Raw genomic sequence first — 15,802 nt, 5'->3', positions numbered from 1 at the left:
TGGGGGCTTCATTTACCTGTTTCTTTTTTTCTCAAAGCACATCACGCTATGAAGAGGCCCCAATGCAATTCTAAGTTCCAAACACCTGGAAAATGGAAAACCTGTGTGACTCTCTCAAAAGGAATTACAGTATATATTACTCAGAGTACTTAAGAAATTCCTAAAGTTTTGTAAACCACTATATGGTATGGGAAAAATTACCTAATAGTTCTAATTGTATTAATATATTAAGTTATAAGAATGTTTGAAATTAAATTATATATAGTAATATATGTAAAATATATAAATACTATAACTCTCTTTCCTAACAAATTCAGTGTGAATCCTAACTGGAATGGAGCCAAAACAAAGTTGTCCAGAGCCAGTTTGGCATAGTGATTAAGGTGCTGGACTAGAAAGTGTAACACCAAGAATTCTAGTCCTCCCTTAGGCTTGAAAGCCAACTGGATAACTTTAGGCACGTTACTGTCCATCAGCCTAACCCATCTCACAGGGATGTTGTTGTGGGGAAAATAAGTGGTGTGGTATGTACACCACCTTGAGTTGTACGAAATAAAGGCGAGATATAAATCTGATAATAAGTAAAGATATAAACTAAAACATTCTTTAAGCATTCTTTAAAATTTTCTGAAAAAATCCTAAAAGTGGGGGTGGGGAAAGCAACAGTGCAGTGCATGCTAAATAGCCATGGAAAGTTGAAGGTGCTCCTATACAGCCACTGGCCTCGCCTCTCAAATCCTCAGCAGCAGTTTTGTGCTACCGTACATTTGTCCCCACTGTTGCACTCTGTCCTCCCTTGAAGATGGAAGGTATAAAGAAACCCACAACCAGCCAGAGTTTTGTCCCCATTCCTGCTCTTTTCTCACCACTTATGCTTTTCACAGCACACAAAAAGAAAAAAAATACATACATACAGTTTTTTTAGTTTAATCTGTTCAATGGTGTCCGACTCTCAGCAATTGCCTGGACTAGTCCCTGCAGTTTTCTTGGCAAGATTTCAGAAGTGATCTGCTATTGCCTCCTTCCTAGGGCTGAGAGAGATGGGCTGGCCCAAGGTCATAAAAGCCAACTGGCCAAAGCACCTACTTAAAGCAACTAGGGGTTTTTATTTATTTATTTATTTAGGGCTGGCCCAAGGTCATAAAAACCAACTGGCCAAAGCACCTACTTAAAGCAACTAGGGTTTTTATTTATTTATTCATTTATTTAGGGCTGGCCCAAGGTCATAAAAGCCAACTGGCCAAAGCACCCACTAGTGAGGTTTCAGCCAGCTTCTGACTCAGAAAATGAAACTCTTTCTAAGTCAGAAGGGGAAACAGAAACTTACCAGGCAGAAACCTGGAAAGCAAAATCCAGAAGTGACTCAGCAGTGCAGGAGAAGTTACAGACGCTGATTGGCCAGTCTTCGGAGGAGGATTTGAATCCTCCAATCAGCACGTGGGAAAGACGTGCAGAAAAGCGCGCAAAGGAGAAGGCAGCCCAATTGGCTGCAGAAGGGAATAGGTGCGCAAGGGATCGACATAAAAGGCAGACACACAAAGAGCAAGTTGCCGTAGACAACTGATCCTTCAAGCTCGCAGCCCCAGCGGAAGAGTCCTTATCTGCGTTGGAAACCTCATCTGTAGCCAGAGGGGAATCAGCACCTGCGTTTCCTATCGTAGACGACCTGTATCCTGCACACACTGCCACAGAGGATCTTCTCCCTGCTGAATCCAGCAACCTCAGCCTAGTGTTCAGCGTTGGACCTTGCCGCCGCCATTCTGTGCATTCCAAGCGCGTTCCCAGCCTTGATCCTAGCTTTCAGCTGCACCCAGAATCTCCAGTCCAGTTTTGTCATGCACCAAGCTTCCAGCCTTGCCCAGGGTCTTCAGTCCAGTCTGGTCATGCTTTGATCACCCAGCCTTGTTCAGGAACTTCAGACCTATCTTGTTATGCTCGAGGTCCTCGACCTTGCCCAGGATCTATAGCCCAGTCCAGTCATGTTCCAAGCTCTCAGCCTAGTCAAGAGCCTCCAGTCCAGCCTAGTCATGTGCCAAACTCTCAGCGTATGTCATGTTCACCGTTCCGGTGTGGCTACATCGTAACGGTTCGCTTGCCAAGGTGCTGATACGTGTTCTGGCTGGGAGGGTGCTGCTGAGAGACTTGTACAGGAGACGTGCTGGACTGTGCCAGGGAGGAATGTGTTTAGGCTATCTTTGAAATGTCAAGGTCTTTTTGCCCGTTGATCAGCAGAGCTCGTTAGGAGCACCTGGGAATGTGGGGTGAACTGTATGTGAGGGAGGGGGTGGGCTGCTGTTTGCAAAGACACTATTTAGTTTGAGTTTAGGCGCGCTTTTCTCATTCTCAGCTTTTTACCTGTTTGCACTCTTTTCTAAGTAAACCCAGAACCTGAATTGCAATTTTGAGTCTGAGAGTTTTATTTAGGGTAAGGCAATCATCACAGCGTAGTCAAGAGCCTCCAGTCCAGCCCAGTTGTGTGCCAAGTTCCAAGCCTAGCCCGGAATCTCCAGCCAAATTCAGCCTTGTTTCGAGTCTGCAGCCTTGTCCTGACTCTTCAGCCCAGTGTATCGAGTCCAGCCTGGGGCGACATAGGATTGGCAGGTGAGGAAAGACTGCTCAGGGACAATCCTATCAAATGCCCTAGCACCTTTTTGTTCCAGAGATCAACAAGGTGTCCAAAAGAGTCCTGACCAAAAGCTCATGCCATTAGGAAAAATGCTGGGTCCATCAGATGCCTGGGGTGGGTCATTTTAATAAGCCCTCCTCCCTGGCAGCTCTAGTTAACCCCATCAACACAAGAGAATGATCACTCATGAAAATGGACTGATGGAAAAGCCCCCCAAAACAAGATCACAACATATCAGCTCCAAGGCAAATATGGCCAGTCATATTATTCAGGCCACTGATGTTCCGGGACAAGCCCATGGTTGTCATGGCGGCCATGAACCCCTAAACAGCCTCTGATTTCAGGGAGGGGAGATTGAAATCACCCAGTTCTAGTAGTCTGGGCCACAACACCCCCCACAATGAGATCAAGCAGCTTGGGAAGGGATGTTGCCATGCAGCTGGGAGGATGGTACTGTTGCCTTAAAAACTCAGGCACCCTGAGTGGCATGGAGCTGAAGACCTATCCCTGAATTGCAGCACCCCCAGGCTGTCCCTTTGGCCCAGTCATCAGCACATATTTATTAAAAGGGCTAACAAAACAGAATTTTTAAAACTTAAAAACCAAATGTTTGGACTCTTGACTTCTCTAGTTGTTCTGAAAGATATGGCATAATTTATGTTACATAGGTATATGTATTAAACTATAGGGAAAAATTGCAAATGATTTGATTTTAGTGGCTAGTTTTCAAAATGACAGGAAGAGTAGAATTATTTTATACAAAGTATAGGATAGTCCTATATATGTTTATTCCTTTGATTCATTAAGGGAGTAATCTAACAGTGCTTTCAAAAGTGTGTATGTGTGTGTGTCTGTCTGTCCACTATAAATGTAACAATATCCTAAACGTGTAATGGTAATATTCTTTATGCATTTTGTCTTCCTGACACATACATATTTATAATCACTTTTTAAGCAATTTAGATAGCAAACTGTATTTAAAAAATTAATCTAATCAGATCACAAAGCAGTATTTTAAAACTCTATGAACTTTAATAACGTACTTCCCACGCCTACCATTTTGCATAGCAACTGTCTCCAACCGCCCCCTTAGCCGTAGCATTAGGCAGCGTAGCGGACTCATGAGCGACGCAGATATTTGACCAATGGGAAGGGAAGAAGGGCTTGCAGAGGACCAGTAGGAGCCTTGATATAGGCCTAGATGTGGATGATTCTAGAATGAAGGAGGCTGTGACGTCTAGCCCCACCCCTCATTTCGTCAGGGCTCAGTCGAGTCAGGCGGGAGCGTGCGCCCAGTCGCCCTTTTCTTTTTTCTCCTCCAGAGGTTGCCGGGAGAGATGGCGGTGAAGGCGCTCAACCCCAAAGCTGAGGTGGCGCGGGCTCAAGCAGCCCTGGCGGTCAATATCAGCGCGGCGCGGGGCCTGCAGGATGTGCTCAGGACCAATCTCGGGCCCAAAGGAACCATGAAGATGTAAGGCAGGAAAATGGGGGGCGCTCATTGTGGGAAGCAGAGGGTTGAAGGGGAGGGGTGTGGTTACGCCTAGCCCCACCCACCCACATGGTGCTCGAGGGCGGAAGCGGGGAGGGGAATGCATGCGCAAAATAGCATTGAAGAGCCCCAAACCCAGCTAACAAGAACGCGGTATGCTCGGTTGTACATAGCATTTCCATAGCGTGGTCGCTGAAAATTTCTTTTATAAAGGTTCAGAGGACCAGGCAGTACCAATAGTGGTGTCTATTTAAAGATAGATACATTCAAAGTGAGAGAGCACAATTTATTTATTTATTTATTTTCTATCCCGCCTTTATTATTTTTATAAATAACTCAAGGCGGCGAACATAATACTCCTTCCTCCTCCTATTTTCCCTGTCTTTAAAATGCATATAATTACAGTTACAAAGCATTGGACTATATAGTAAACTTCCAGATATGTATAAAATATATATTTCTGCCTCAATAAATTTAGGGTGATTATAAATAGGGCTTATTTCATTTTATCTATGCAGTTAGCTATGAACCTTTATTCAATTTATATTCTGCCTTTTGTCCCAGAGCTCTGGGTGCTCCTTCCTGTTTGTCCCCACAGTAGCCAACCCATGAGGTAGGCTGGGGCTGGGCTGAGAGAGAGTGCAACTGGCTCAAAGTTATCCAGTGAGCTTCCATGGCAGAGGGTGGACTAGGAGCTAGATCTTCCTTCTCCCAGTGCAACTCCTTAACCCCACTGGCTCTCAAATTAGTAAATTAGGCTTTGAGCATAGAATTGCCCCATCAGCCAGTTAGTTTTGTAGAAGTCAGAATTTGAAATGTACTGATTGACCACAGCTATCTCAATTTTTTGTTTTGGGCAAATAGGGATTACAGCTTCTGTTCTCAGTCCACCATCACACTGGAATAGTAGTGGCTGTTAGTTATCGAGTACTTGGCTTAGTTATCAATGCATGGTTATAAATCATGACACTGGAGAGCTCCTGTCAGCTGGATGAAAGCATGGTGGGTTTGATTGGCCAAATCTTAGTATGAGGCAATGTCATAAATTTATAATTGTACCTTTCCCAAAATTAGCCCTCTTACACAACTCCTAGAGTACTGGAGTTGTTCTGCCATCTGCATCTGGTTGCTGTAACTGGTTGGTGGAGGGAGATAGCACTAGAAGCATATTCCTTTGGTTAATTTGATAAAATAGTCAGTTCCAGAATTGAAAGTAGAAAAGAGAGCCTTGGTTTGCCATTGCCCAGTACTGCAGAACATCTGCCTAACATTTCTCTGTGCTATGAGTTTGTGACCACAAGTGTATTGCAGTTTCTGGAGGGTTTGTATTTGTTTATCCAGGTTTTGGTGTTTTACACTACTTTCTTTGTACCTTATTTTGCACAGTGTCTGACTGTGTTTAATATCTTACTGGCCAAGCCTCAAATTACTATTGCTGGTATTCTCCTTTTTCCTCCAAAGAAAAAGTCAGGGAGAATGGGATGCATGCCAAAAAAATCAGAGGATTCTCCACACTGGGGTGGCAGTGTGGGTCCTTTATAATGATATCTCTCATTTCAAATTATGATGTTAGGGTTAAGAGGTATACTTTATTAATAGGTATTTCGTTGATTATAGTTCATGATGAGCTCAGAAAAAGAAACATAATTTGCTTTGAAAATGTCATCTCTTTTTGCAAAACTATTGAATCGTCCTTTGTACTATGACACAGTAGAGTTAGTGATGTTAGTAAATAAATAATGACACGGTGTACTATGTCATGTGTTGTTGCTCATCTGAGGTTGTATTTACCTAATTTCAAGACCTGCTAAGGACCAGATGATTTTTGTTATGTCCTGATACATAAAACCATAGATCTCAAAGAGAGTGTACTTCCTTTTTCACACGACTATATGTTCGGCAGGTCCTTTTGCCCAAATACTTGGAAAAGGAAGCTGGGATTGAGGGCTGATGGCTTTGCTTTCTGTTTTCCGTAGGCTTGTGTCTGGTGCTGGAGATATCAAGCTTACCAAAGATGGCAACGTCCTGCTTCATGAGATGGTGAGCTTTTCCTTCCCTTCAAAAGTTTTGAATAGTTTTATAGTTTTAAAATATCAAGTTGAGTAATACCTTCTAGAACTCTGACTACATGCAGAAAAGAGGCACCTTACTAGATCTTTTAGATAGTGAGCATTATTGGTGATGTAGGCCAAAAATTGTATTAAAATTTTATGTTAAAAGTTAATGATAATTATATGTTTCATTTTTCAGCACAAAATGCCATGTCATGTCCAAACTGTGTAACAGTAGCCTTGAAGCGTCTGCTGTTGGTCAAAGCATGAGCTCCTCTCTGTTTATTTTTGGATCTAAGATTAATTAAAATGCATGCATTGCTGGTGTTAGCTATAGATTGTTTCCTCAAGTGATTAAATTGATAACAAAGCACAATAGTAAAAGGATGAGGAATGACATTTCGACGATACTCTTTCTGTTCTCTTTGCATCTATCAGCAAATTCAACACCCAACAGCTTCCTTGATAGCCAAAGTAGCAACAGCACAAGATGACATCACTGGTGATGGGACCACTTCTAATGTTCTCATAATTGGTGAGCTGCTCAAGCAGGCAGATCTCTATATTTCAGAGGTATGTGACAGTGTTTATGTTCTTGTAGTCTGCAAGCATATATTAATCTAGTAAATTTATTTTTCTTGTGTTTTTGCTATGGAATTGAACTGTTATTTATTCAGACTTGTGGAGCGGCATATAATTGAATTTTGACCACAGTGGGTGAGAGATTTCTGAGCTTGTTGCACAGTGAACACCCAAATGAGCTCCATAGTTCCTTTGGCATAATTCTGTGCTAGAATAAACTGTACTTTACCCTCTGCATTGGAAGGACTGTTTCTCCTTTTATATGTATTCAAAAGCACAGTACAGATTGTCCTCATCTGCAGCCTCAGATCATCTAGAAAGGCCAAAAAAAAAGTAAAATAGTTTTCCCTTTTTAAATACCACAGTACTGAAATCACTAGATTGAATCCATTGTTGTGTAGGCAGACTTTCCCTTGTTTTCTTCCCCCTCAACCTTTACATAATCATAATAATACCATAATAATTTATTGAATTTATATGCCACCCAACCCCCAGTGACTGGTCAGTTTCAGTACCTGCTCCAGGAGTTTAGGGTGCCTTCTGGAGTGGTTTTTGAGTTTGGCGCCCCTCTATTGTAAAAAGAAATTGCTTGTGGAAACTGATCGCTTGATTTTTGCCTATAACTGGAGTGTGGAATTGTATATGTGTGCGTGTTTTTTTTTAAATCATTTGTTTGGCATTAGGGGTTACATCCTCGAATAGTTACGGAAGGGTTTGAAGCTGCAAAAGAAAAAGCCCTTCAAGTCCTGGAGCAGGTCAAAGTAGCAAAGGAAATGGACAGGGAAACACTCCTAGATGTTGCCAGGACCTCCCTCCGCACAAAGGTCCATGCTGAGCTTGCTGACATCTTGACTGAGGTGAGTTTCATTGATTTCTTGTGTTCTCCAAAAACAAATTCTATACAACTCCCATATTTAAGGTGAGATGGATCTGGGTGGTGGGGGGAAAGTTCCTAAATCCTGGGAGTCTTGTTTGATGAGGTTTGTTCTCTTTTTTTGAAGGCTGTAGTAGATTCGATTCTGGCAATCAGAAAACCAGACGAGCCAATAGATCTTTATATGGTTGAAATAATGGAGATGAAGCACAAATCTGAAACAGACACAACGTAGGTATAAGATGAATGGATTCTGTTCCCAAAGCCTTGAAATGTATCATTCTTACATCTCCCTTCTGGTGGAATCATCACAGTCCCACATCATGCTCTCTTAGCCTTTCCCAACTTGGCACTTTCCAGATACATTGGAACTGCACCTTATGAAATGCTCTGCCAGCATGGTACAGATATGCTACATTGTTCCTGCTTTATTATTTCTGATAAAGAATGTTACTTAGTTATCTTTTATTCTGAACTGTTAAAGGAATGAAAGCCAAAGTTTCATAAGTTTGAAGTATCTGTAGCTGCGGGCATGGGTGAATTCTGCATTGGCTTTTACAGTGGCTAATGGAGTCAGACACCATGCAAGAATAAAGTTTGCCTTGGATTCGTCTATATGACACGCTGTGCTAAAACAGTGTGCACAGATATGAAAGGGATACACAACAAAGTCCATTTTTAGCAAGAAATGCATGAGACTACAGACAGGATAAACTAATGAAACTTAGTTCTTGAAAGGCTATTTTAAATATCTTTTACAGCCTGATAAGAGGACTTGTCCTGGATCATGGTGCTCGACATCCTGACATGAAGAAGAGGCTTGAAGATGCTTACATTCTTACTTGCAATGTGTCACTAGAGTATGAAAAAACGTATGTATATATTAGGACTCACAGCCCTAGTTGGGACTTGCAAACTGAGACTTGCAAACGGAGATGATTTAATCCTGCGGTTTCAGAGGCTGGTATTTGGTTTGTGGGATCTTCTTGGCCTACTTGAAAGCCACTCTGACGGTTTCTGATGTAAATTGCTTCTGATTCCCCTTATATTCACACGTAAGCTTACCAGGGTTGAAAGCAAATCAGGCCAGGTCTGGTTAGTACTTGAATGGGAGACACCAGAGAATGCTGGAACCACCCAGAGTCCCTCTTTTGGGGGAGATGGACAGTAATTAAATTTGAATAATAGATAGATAGATAGATAGATAGATAGATAGATAGATAGATAGATAGATAGATAGATAGATAGGCTGGACTTGAAGATGGAAAAATCCTAGAAGGTGACAGTGGGAAACTATTTATGTGTAGTTGCCAAGAAAACTGCCTGTTTTTTGTTTATGTAGTTACTAGGAGTTAAGTTTGACCCAAGGGCGTTGTTACTTTTTGTTTTCTAAATAATAAATTCTGACAGCATCCACATAATGCACTTTTTTTTTTCCAGAGAGGTGAATTCTGGGTTCTTTTATAAGAGTGCAGAAGAGAGAGAGAAACTAGTTAAAGCAGAAAGGAAGTTCATTGAAGAAAGAGTGAATAAAATCATAGACTTGAAAAAAACGGTTGTTGGAGATTCAAATAAAGGTTTTATTGTGATCAACCAAAAGGTAAGAGAAGGGCTTGGTGTTGATTGAGACGGTTGCCTAACAAATGGGCCTATAATGCAAAATGGGCTAAATAGGTTTAATTGTCTCCCATTTAGCAGAGTTCAAGTGCAGTGGACACAATCTGCATCCAGATTTTTTTGGACAAAGCCCATTTTATCAGAAATGGGGCAATTCGTGTAAATGGTCATTTGCGACAATTTTATGTTGTTTGTATTGTAAACTATCCAGAGTCTCTGGGAATCGGATGGCATATAGATTTAATAATCATAATGGTTATTATTGTGCAAATAACATAAGTTGATGTAAATTCAACAGACACTTGGATATCATAGACACCCCAAATGATCCATTAAATCATGGTATTATTACATTTGGGGAAGAAATGGAAGGCTGAAGGTGGCTCTGTGAAAAGCAGAGCTGACAGCCGCGGCGGAATGAAGAGCCGGTGAGTAGACTGGCTCTTCAGTGATTCTTCTCTGACAAGGAGAGGACTTGAGATCGCCCATAAGTGCTCCAGGCAGCTGCTCCTCACAAAGGGACCGCAAGATAGTTTATCTCCGCTGGTTTAGAGCCCTGAGAGACGAGGGAATAACCATCTTTCTCAAACCACAGTCAGCGCCTTTGAAAGGACACTAAGTTCACATACCTCCTTTTCTAATCACTTTCGGAATTGCTTGTTAACTGCTTTTCAGCTATTGGGGACCTTTGGATTGACAAGGTTTACAGCACAGGGTGAGTTTCCTTCAATCCTTAGCAAAAGAAGTTTAACTACAAGTTTAAGAACTTTAAAAAAAATTGGGAATAAACAGCAAAGGGTTGGCTAAAACTTTGATTTTAGAAAACTACAAATGGACTAAGGGTCCATTTCAAATCTTATTTGAAATAAGATTTTGGAATTAAGTATAAAGAATCCTTCCCGTGGGAAAATGCTTTTATTTTGATTTTAAAAAAACCCAATCTTTTAAAAATTGGACACTAGAAGGAACTAAAGATTACAATCAAAGAAGAACACTTACTGACTTACAATTACACAAAAATATTCGTGTAAAAGTTGTTATGGAACAGGTTCTACCTGATCGAGACTGACGTGGAAAAAGATGTTACACTGGACATACAAAAGAAACCATCTGATGTCTTTATTTTATTTATTTATACATCAAATTTATTCCCCACCCATCTCACTCAGAGGGCAACTCTGGGTGGGTTATATAAAACAGGAATAAAACATTAATTAAAATGCAGTAAAACAGTACAGTAAAAATTAAAACAGTACAGTCTTAATTAAAAGGGAAATACAAACACAAACCAAGAGAGTGACTTGGATAACTTTCCTAAATTGGATTTGCAGAAGAGGCTTGTTAAAGTTTTGAAGAATTTTGTGGGAAGGGACAAAGAAAAAATGAAAAGAAATCAAGCTGTAGGACATTATTTGAAGGGACTAAAGATTAAGATTGTTAGAAGCCATGTAAAGTTGGTTTATTTGATCAAGGATAAAATAGATAAGTTTTTATTTCTGGTAACCTGTAATGGACTTGATATCAAGGACTGAAATGATGATGCTTGATGGATTTGTTTATAGATAAGGGAAGATCATTTGTTGTATTTTAACAAAAGGTGATAAGTTCTTAAAGTTGCTTATACTTGTGATGAAGGTGGGAAGTCACTACTTTATATTTTTTCTTTTTACTATATTATTTCCTGTTTCTTTTTCCCTTTTTTCCCCTTCTTTTCTGCACCTTTTACTCTTTCTTTTTATTCTACTTTTTTCAGTTTATATTACTGTTGTAATTATTATATCTTTAATAAAATTGCTATAAAAATAAATCACGGTATTAGTGCATGTTGTCCTTATTTAATTTTTCAATATAAGCTTTATTTAAACCTGATCAGATCTGTTTATTGTGTACCCTTTTTCTGTATTTTTAGGGGATTGACCCTTTCTCCCTGGATGCACTTGCAAAAGAAGGGATAGTAGCTCTGCGCAGAGCAAAACGAAGAAACATGGAGAGGTCAGTTTCTGGAAGAACTTGGGGACTGCCTTGGGCTTGCAGGGCTGTTTGTTTCCTTTGAAAATGTTTAGCCAGTAACGCAGCATCTTGCTGTAAACCAGTGTAAGAAGGCAAGTGACGTCCACAAATTTTGAGAGGAATAGTCTTCCCTTACGTTGTAATTCTAATCCTAGATGTTTGGAAAACATTTGGAAAATTATAAACAATGGCTTCTTTAGAATTTCTTCAAAGTAAAGTTAGAGTGCTGGTATAAATCGGTCACTTTAATCACTTTGAATTGTTAGTATTACAAAAAGATATCCACACGTTGATCCCTTTTTTTAGAAAAAAGGGACTGCTTAACATTCTTAGTTGCCTTCAGAAAGAGGAGCAGGTATTACTACCACCCTAAGCCATGGTTTATTGAATAAATCACAGCTGGGTTCACAACCTGCCAAACCAAATCAAGCAAACCACGGTAAGTGAACCCAGACTATAACAGAAACATCCAAAAACATGTTTATTTTTTATGTTCAGGCTAACCCTTGCCTGTGGAGGTGTTGCTATGAATTCTGTAGATGACCTCTCTGTTGACTGCCTGGGACATGCAGGTCTTGTCTATGAATATACTTTGGTGAGTTTGATTTTTGAAGTATTTAATTCTTTTCAGTTTGACTTCTGAGGCAGGCATTGTAATTAACACCTAATTTCAGTAGTAGTCCTAGTGTTGTTCAAGAGCTGGGTAGGTAGACGGATGGATGGAAGAAGAATGGTTTCATAGAACTCATCTTGGAGTTCTTAGATATTTCTCAGTAGAAGAAACTCAAGAAAGCCTTTTAAAAAATAATAAGCCAGATAAAAATGGACATAGTAATAAGCATGTAATAAATGTACTGTTCAAAACTGTAGAAAATCCAGTATATAATTATATGCATCTAGCATTTATGGTCCTTAAATAATGCCTGGAGTGTTCTCTCTGCACAGGGTGAAGAGAAGTACACTTTCATTGAGAAGTGTGATAACCCTCGTTCTGTGACTCTGTTGATCAAGGGACCGAATAAGCACACACTGACACAGATCAAGGATGCTGTAAGAGATGGATTACGTGCTGTCAAAAATGCCATTGAGGACGGTGAGTCTGGGTTAGAAGCATTTCATATTTTACTAGCCTCAGTGCAGTCAGTTGATTAAAGGAAGTTTTATTTTAATGTTACTTCAATTAATACATTTGGCAAATGGCTCTTTCAAAAATCAGTTTATCAAAAAGAAGTCCAGGAGCTTAAGGTGGCATACATAGCACCACTTCTCCGGCTTTCCCCACAAAAACCGTGTTTAGGGGTGGGGTGGGCTCTCCCAGAGTCACCCAGAGAGCGTCTGTGGATTGGAACCTGCATCTTCCTGGTCTTAATCTTAGCATCTTTCAGCTATGTACGTTGGTTCACTCATCTTACTTTAGAGAAGGCAGTGGAATTTAAAATTGCATGAATGGTGCTGCTTAGGACAGTTCTCAAATATATCACAAGGGAAATTCTGTTTGCAGGCAAATATTGCTGTTTTATTTCAGAATGCTAAGTTCAGCATCCTCCATATTTCAGGGTTTTTTGGTGGAAGGAAGGAAGAACAATCTTAAGTATTTTTGCTTCAGGGTATATTTATTTTGCTCAATTTAGATAATCCTAAGCCCAGTGGTACCCTCTTGTGTGCGATTGGTATGTTTTGGCTGTGTGAGTACCAATATAATTGGGATTGTGGTAATGGCTAACAAAGCAATCTGATATAATTATCACAAAACAGAACTACCGCAGCAGCTCCGGCTCCTGCTAGTGGCTATGCTAGTATAGAAAAGCCATCTTGAGTGAGCATAGATGCTGCAACTTACAATGAGCTGGTAAGGCAATTACCGCCATAAAAACCTTCTTTCCTAAGATGAACCACAGTTATGCACCAAGACCTCAGGGAGTGACAGATTCAATATTTAAAAGTAAGTGTAAATATTCATTAGAATGTCCTGCCTCTCACCTTAAACTGTTTCAAAGGTACATAAATGTATTGTGGGAGGAGTGGATGAATGGAAAATAAAAGCAAGACTTCATCACATAGATGATTAAACAAGCATCCGAGTTATACAGCACATGTTGAGTTTGAAAGAGGCAGTTTGAAACCTAGTGTTCCAGACTTAAAACCCTTCCTTTAAGAAGACTTGAGAAAGCCAAACTGCTTTATATTTAAGAAACGGGGGGATTTACCCTTTTTGGATAATAACTAAGCACTGTTTCCTTGAATGTCTGTTCTGCATTTTGTTGCAAGTTTGATGTTAACCAGTGATTTTCCTTTTTTTCAGGCTGTGTGGTTCCAGGTGCTGGAGCCCTAGAGGTGGCAATAGCAGATGCCCTTGTGAAACACAAGCCCAGTGTGAAAGGAAGAGCCCAGCTGGGGGTTCAGGCATTTGCTGATGCACTGCTTATCATCCCTAAGGTAGGAAGCTTCTGGACAAAAACATCTAGTCGATACCTTGAGCTCTGAAGGTGCCTTTGAGAAGACTTTCTAGATGTCGGTATAGATACGGCCAAAAGGAAAATGAAAAAGGGGTAAACAATGGTCAATTCTAAGTATATATTGGGCATTTATCTCTACTAAATACCAAATAGCTCATTTCCTGACAGAGTGAGAAATACAAAATAATTACTTTTTCCCTTATTTATTCTTGCAGGTACTTGCTCAGAATGCTGGCTACGATCCTCAGGAAACGCTAGTTAAAGTTCAAGCAGAATATGCTGAGTCGGGACAACTGGTTGGTGTGGACCTAAATTCTGGTAAGTACAGGATGGTGACTGGGAATGGCATGAATGACAGGGAGATGTACTTTTTAACTCCAAACTGATGGGTATTTTATGATCATCTTAAAAGTTTTTTCTTTTAGAAACTAATCTAGTAGAAGTGTGATAGTTTTCAAAATGAGAGTTATTATAAACTGCTTCAATTGCAAGCTTTTATTTGGAAATCAGTGGCATTAAACCAGCATGGAGTTCTCATCTTTAGGGTATCTAGAGTTGATTGAGGTGAACTGGTGACAATTGTTGTATTTTATTTGTGACCATTTAGCAGCTACATAATCTTGTAACTACTAAAAGGTCACAAATAAATCTGAATGTTGTAAACAAGACTTGGTTATGTTCCTAATAACCTAGGCAAGGGCAGGCTACAACCATTTGGTGTGTCACAGATGGGGATCTTGTTACACTGCAGTTTAAGCAAAAATAAACATTTAAGATTATTGTCTCACGAGAGTCGTCGTCTTGTGGAGGTCCCATTCTGCCTGAATTGTTAACTGAAGAAAAAATAATTTCCAAATGCTCCCAAAGGGAACACAGACAATTCCTTGCCACTTTCTAAACCATTTTTAACTGGATGGAACATTTATGCATGTCTTTCGTTTTCCAAAATTCAAACCAGTTTGCACAGGGTATGAATACTCTTGGGTGTACATTATAAAACAGAACAACTCTGGCAATCTGTTGAAGACTGTGGAACAGTTATATTGTTGCCTTTTAATGAAGTTTCTCCTGTGTCTTTCAGGTGAACCAATGGTGGCAGGAGCAGCTGGAATCTGGGATAATTACAGTGTTAAAAAACAGTTGCTTCATTCTAGGTAACATTTTAAGCTAACCATTTAAAAGAAAAATGACATTAACTGCATTTGGAATTGTATGTAGACCTACTTGACAATTAAGACCTATTGGAGTATACTTTTTGTATAAATAGTTTGGTATCGTTTTCCAGACTGTCTTAATGCTTGTAACTAGGTATGGGGTCTCATATTTCAGGATTTTTGCTTTTAGTGTATGGAGAAAAAACAAATGAAATTGGCTGTGTGAACCTTCTTTAAAGAATGCAGGGAAAAGGGCTGGATGTACTTTTGCTAAATTAACTATAAACTGAGATCAATGAAACCTCTCTTCCTGCTTTCTCCAGCACTGTAATTGCTAGCAACATTCTCTTGGTTGATGAAATTATGCGAGCTGGAATGTCATCTCTCAAAGGCTGAACTGAAAGACCTCTTGAGTAGGGAATCTGTCTAGCAACAGTCTCCTGAATTCAAGTTAACAACATCCCTCTTTATCAACATCTACTTCAGAATGATAGGAGGAAGAAAAGTCTGCCTTCAGGAATTTGGCCCTCACAGAAATCCTTTACTTCTGTAGAATCAGTTACTATTTATTTTTTACATGCACTAAACAAATGCATCTGAAGTTACTGTCTTTCTACCCAATAAACAGTTTTGTTCTCTGATCAGGCTTTAGCATGGTTTATTATAATAATACTTGTCATTTGGATACTGCTTTCTGTGGTTTCTACTGCACTATTGGTATGGAATTTTGTGGCAAATACTGCCAGAAAAAGCTTAATTATCTTCTTACATATGCACTCAAGGTGGTGTACTGCAATAAATATAAAATAAGGTGTTAAAATTAGTTCGAAATTAAAAGTCGGTGAATGAGATGCATTTTTGCCATTTTCCTGAAACCTTCCAAGTTTAACGGGCTGAATAGACAACATCTGAAGAGCAGAAGTATGCTGCACTGGGACTTTGG

General features: G+C 39.9%; 1 protein-coding gene and 2 non-coding genes across 3 annotated transcripts; all 3 read left to right on the top strand.

Moving 5' to 3' along the window:
- Positions 1-3,879: 3,879 nt before the first annotated feature.
- On the top strand, positions 3,880-15,500 carry CCT6A (chaperonin containing TCP1 subunit 6A). Its single transcript, XM_063298638.1, has 14 exons — positions 3,880-4,097; positions 6,092-6,155; positions 6,605-6,739; positions 7,432-7,605; positions 7,750-7,853; positions 8,384-8,494; positions 9,063-9,222; positions 11,149-11,231; positions 11,748-11,844; positions 12,195-12,342; positions 13,552-13,685; positions 13,921-14,023; positions 14,787-14,859; positions 15,183-15,500. The coding sequence occupies exons 1-14, from the start codon at positions 3,964-3,966 to the stop codon at positions 15,253-15,255; spliced, it is 1,593 nt and encodes a 530-aa protein (XP_063154708.1). The 5' UTR covers positions 3,880-3,963; the 3' UTR covers positions 15,256-15,500.
- LOC134488692 (small nucleolar RNA SNORA22) lies at positions 6,904-7,035 on the top strand. Its single transcript, XR_010067011.1, has one exon. It is a non-coding gene; the product is annotated as a small nucleolar RNA SNORA22 (small nucleolar RNA).
- Positions 8,153-8,288, top strand: LOC134488689 (small nucleolar RNA SNORA15). Its single transcript, XR_010067008.1, has one exon. It is a non-coding gene; the product is annotated as a small nucleolar RNA SNORA15 (small nucleolar RNA).
- Positions 15,501-15,802: the final 302 nt, after the last annotated feature.

Source organism: Candoia aspera, chromosome 1 (assembly GCF_035149785.1).
Source record: "Candoia aspera isolate rCanAsp1 chromosome 1, rCanAsp1.hap2, whole genome shotgun sequence".
Classification (NCBI taxonomy): Eukaryota; Metazoa; Chordata; class Lepidosauria; order Squamata; family Boidae; genus Candoia; species Candoia aspera.
Note: the sequence above shows the minus strand (reverse complement) of the source record. Positions and strands in the feature narration are given on the sequence as shown.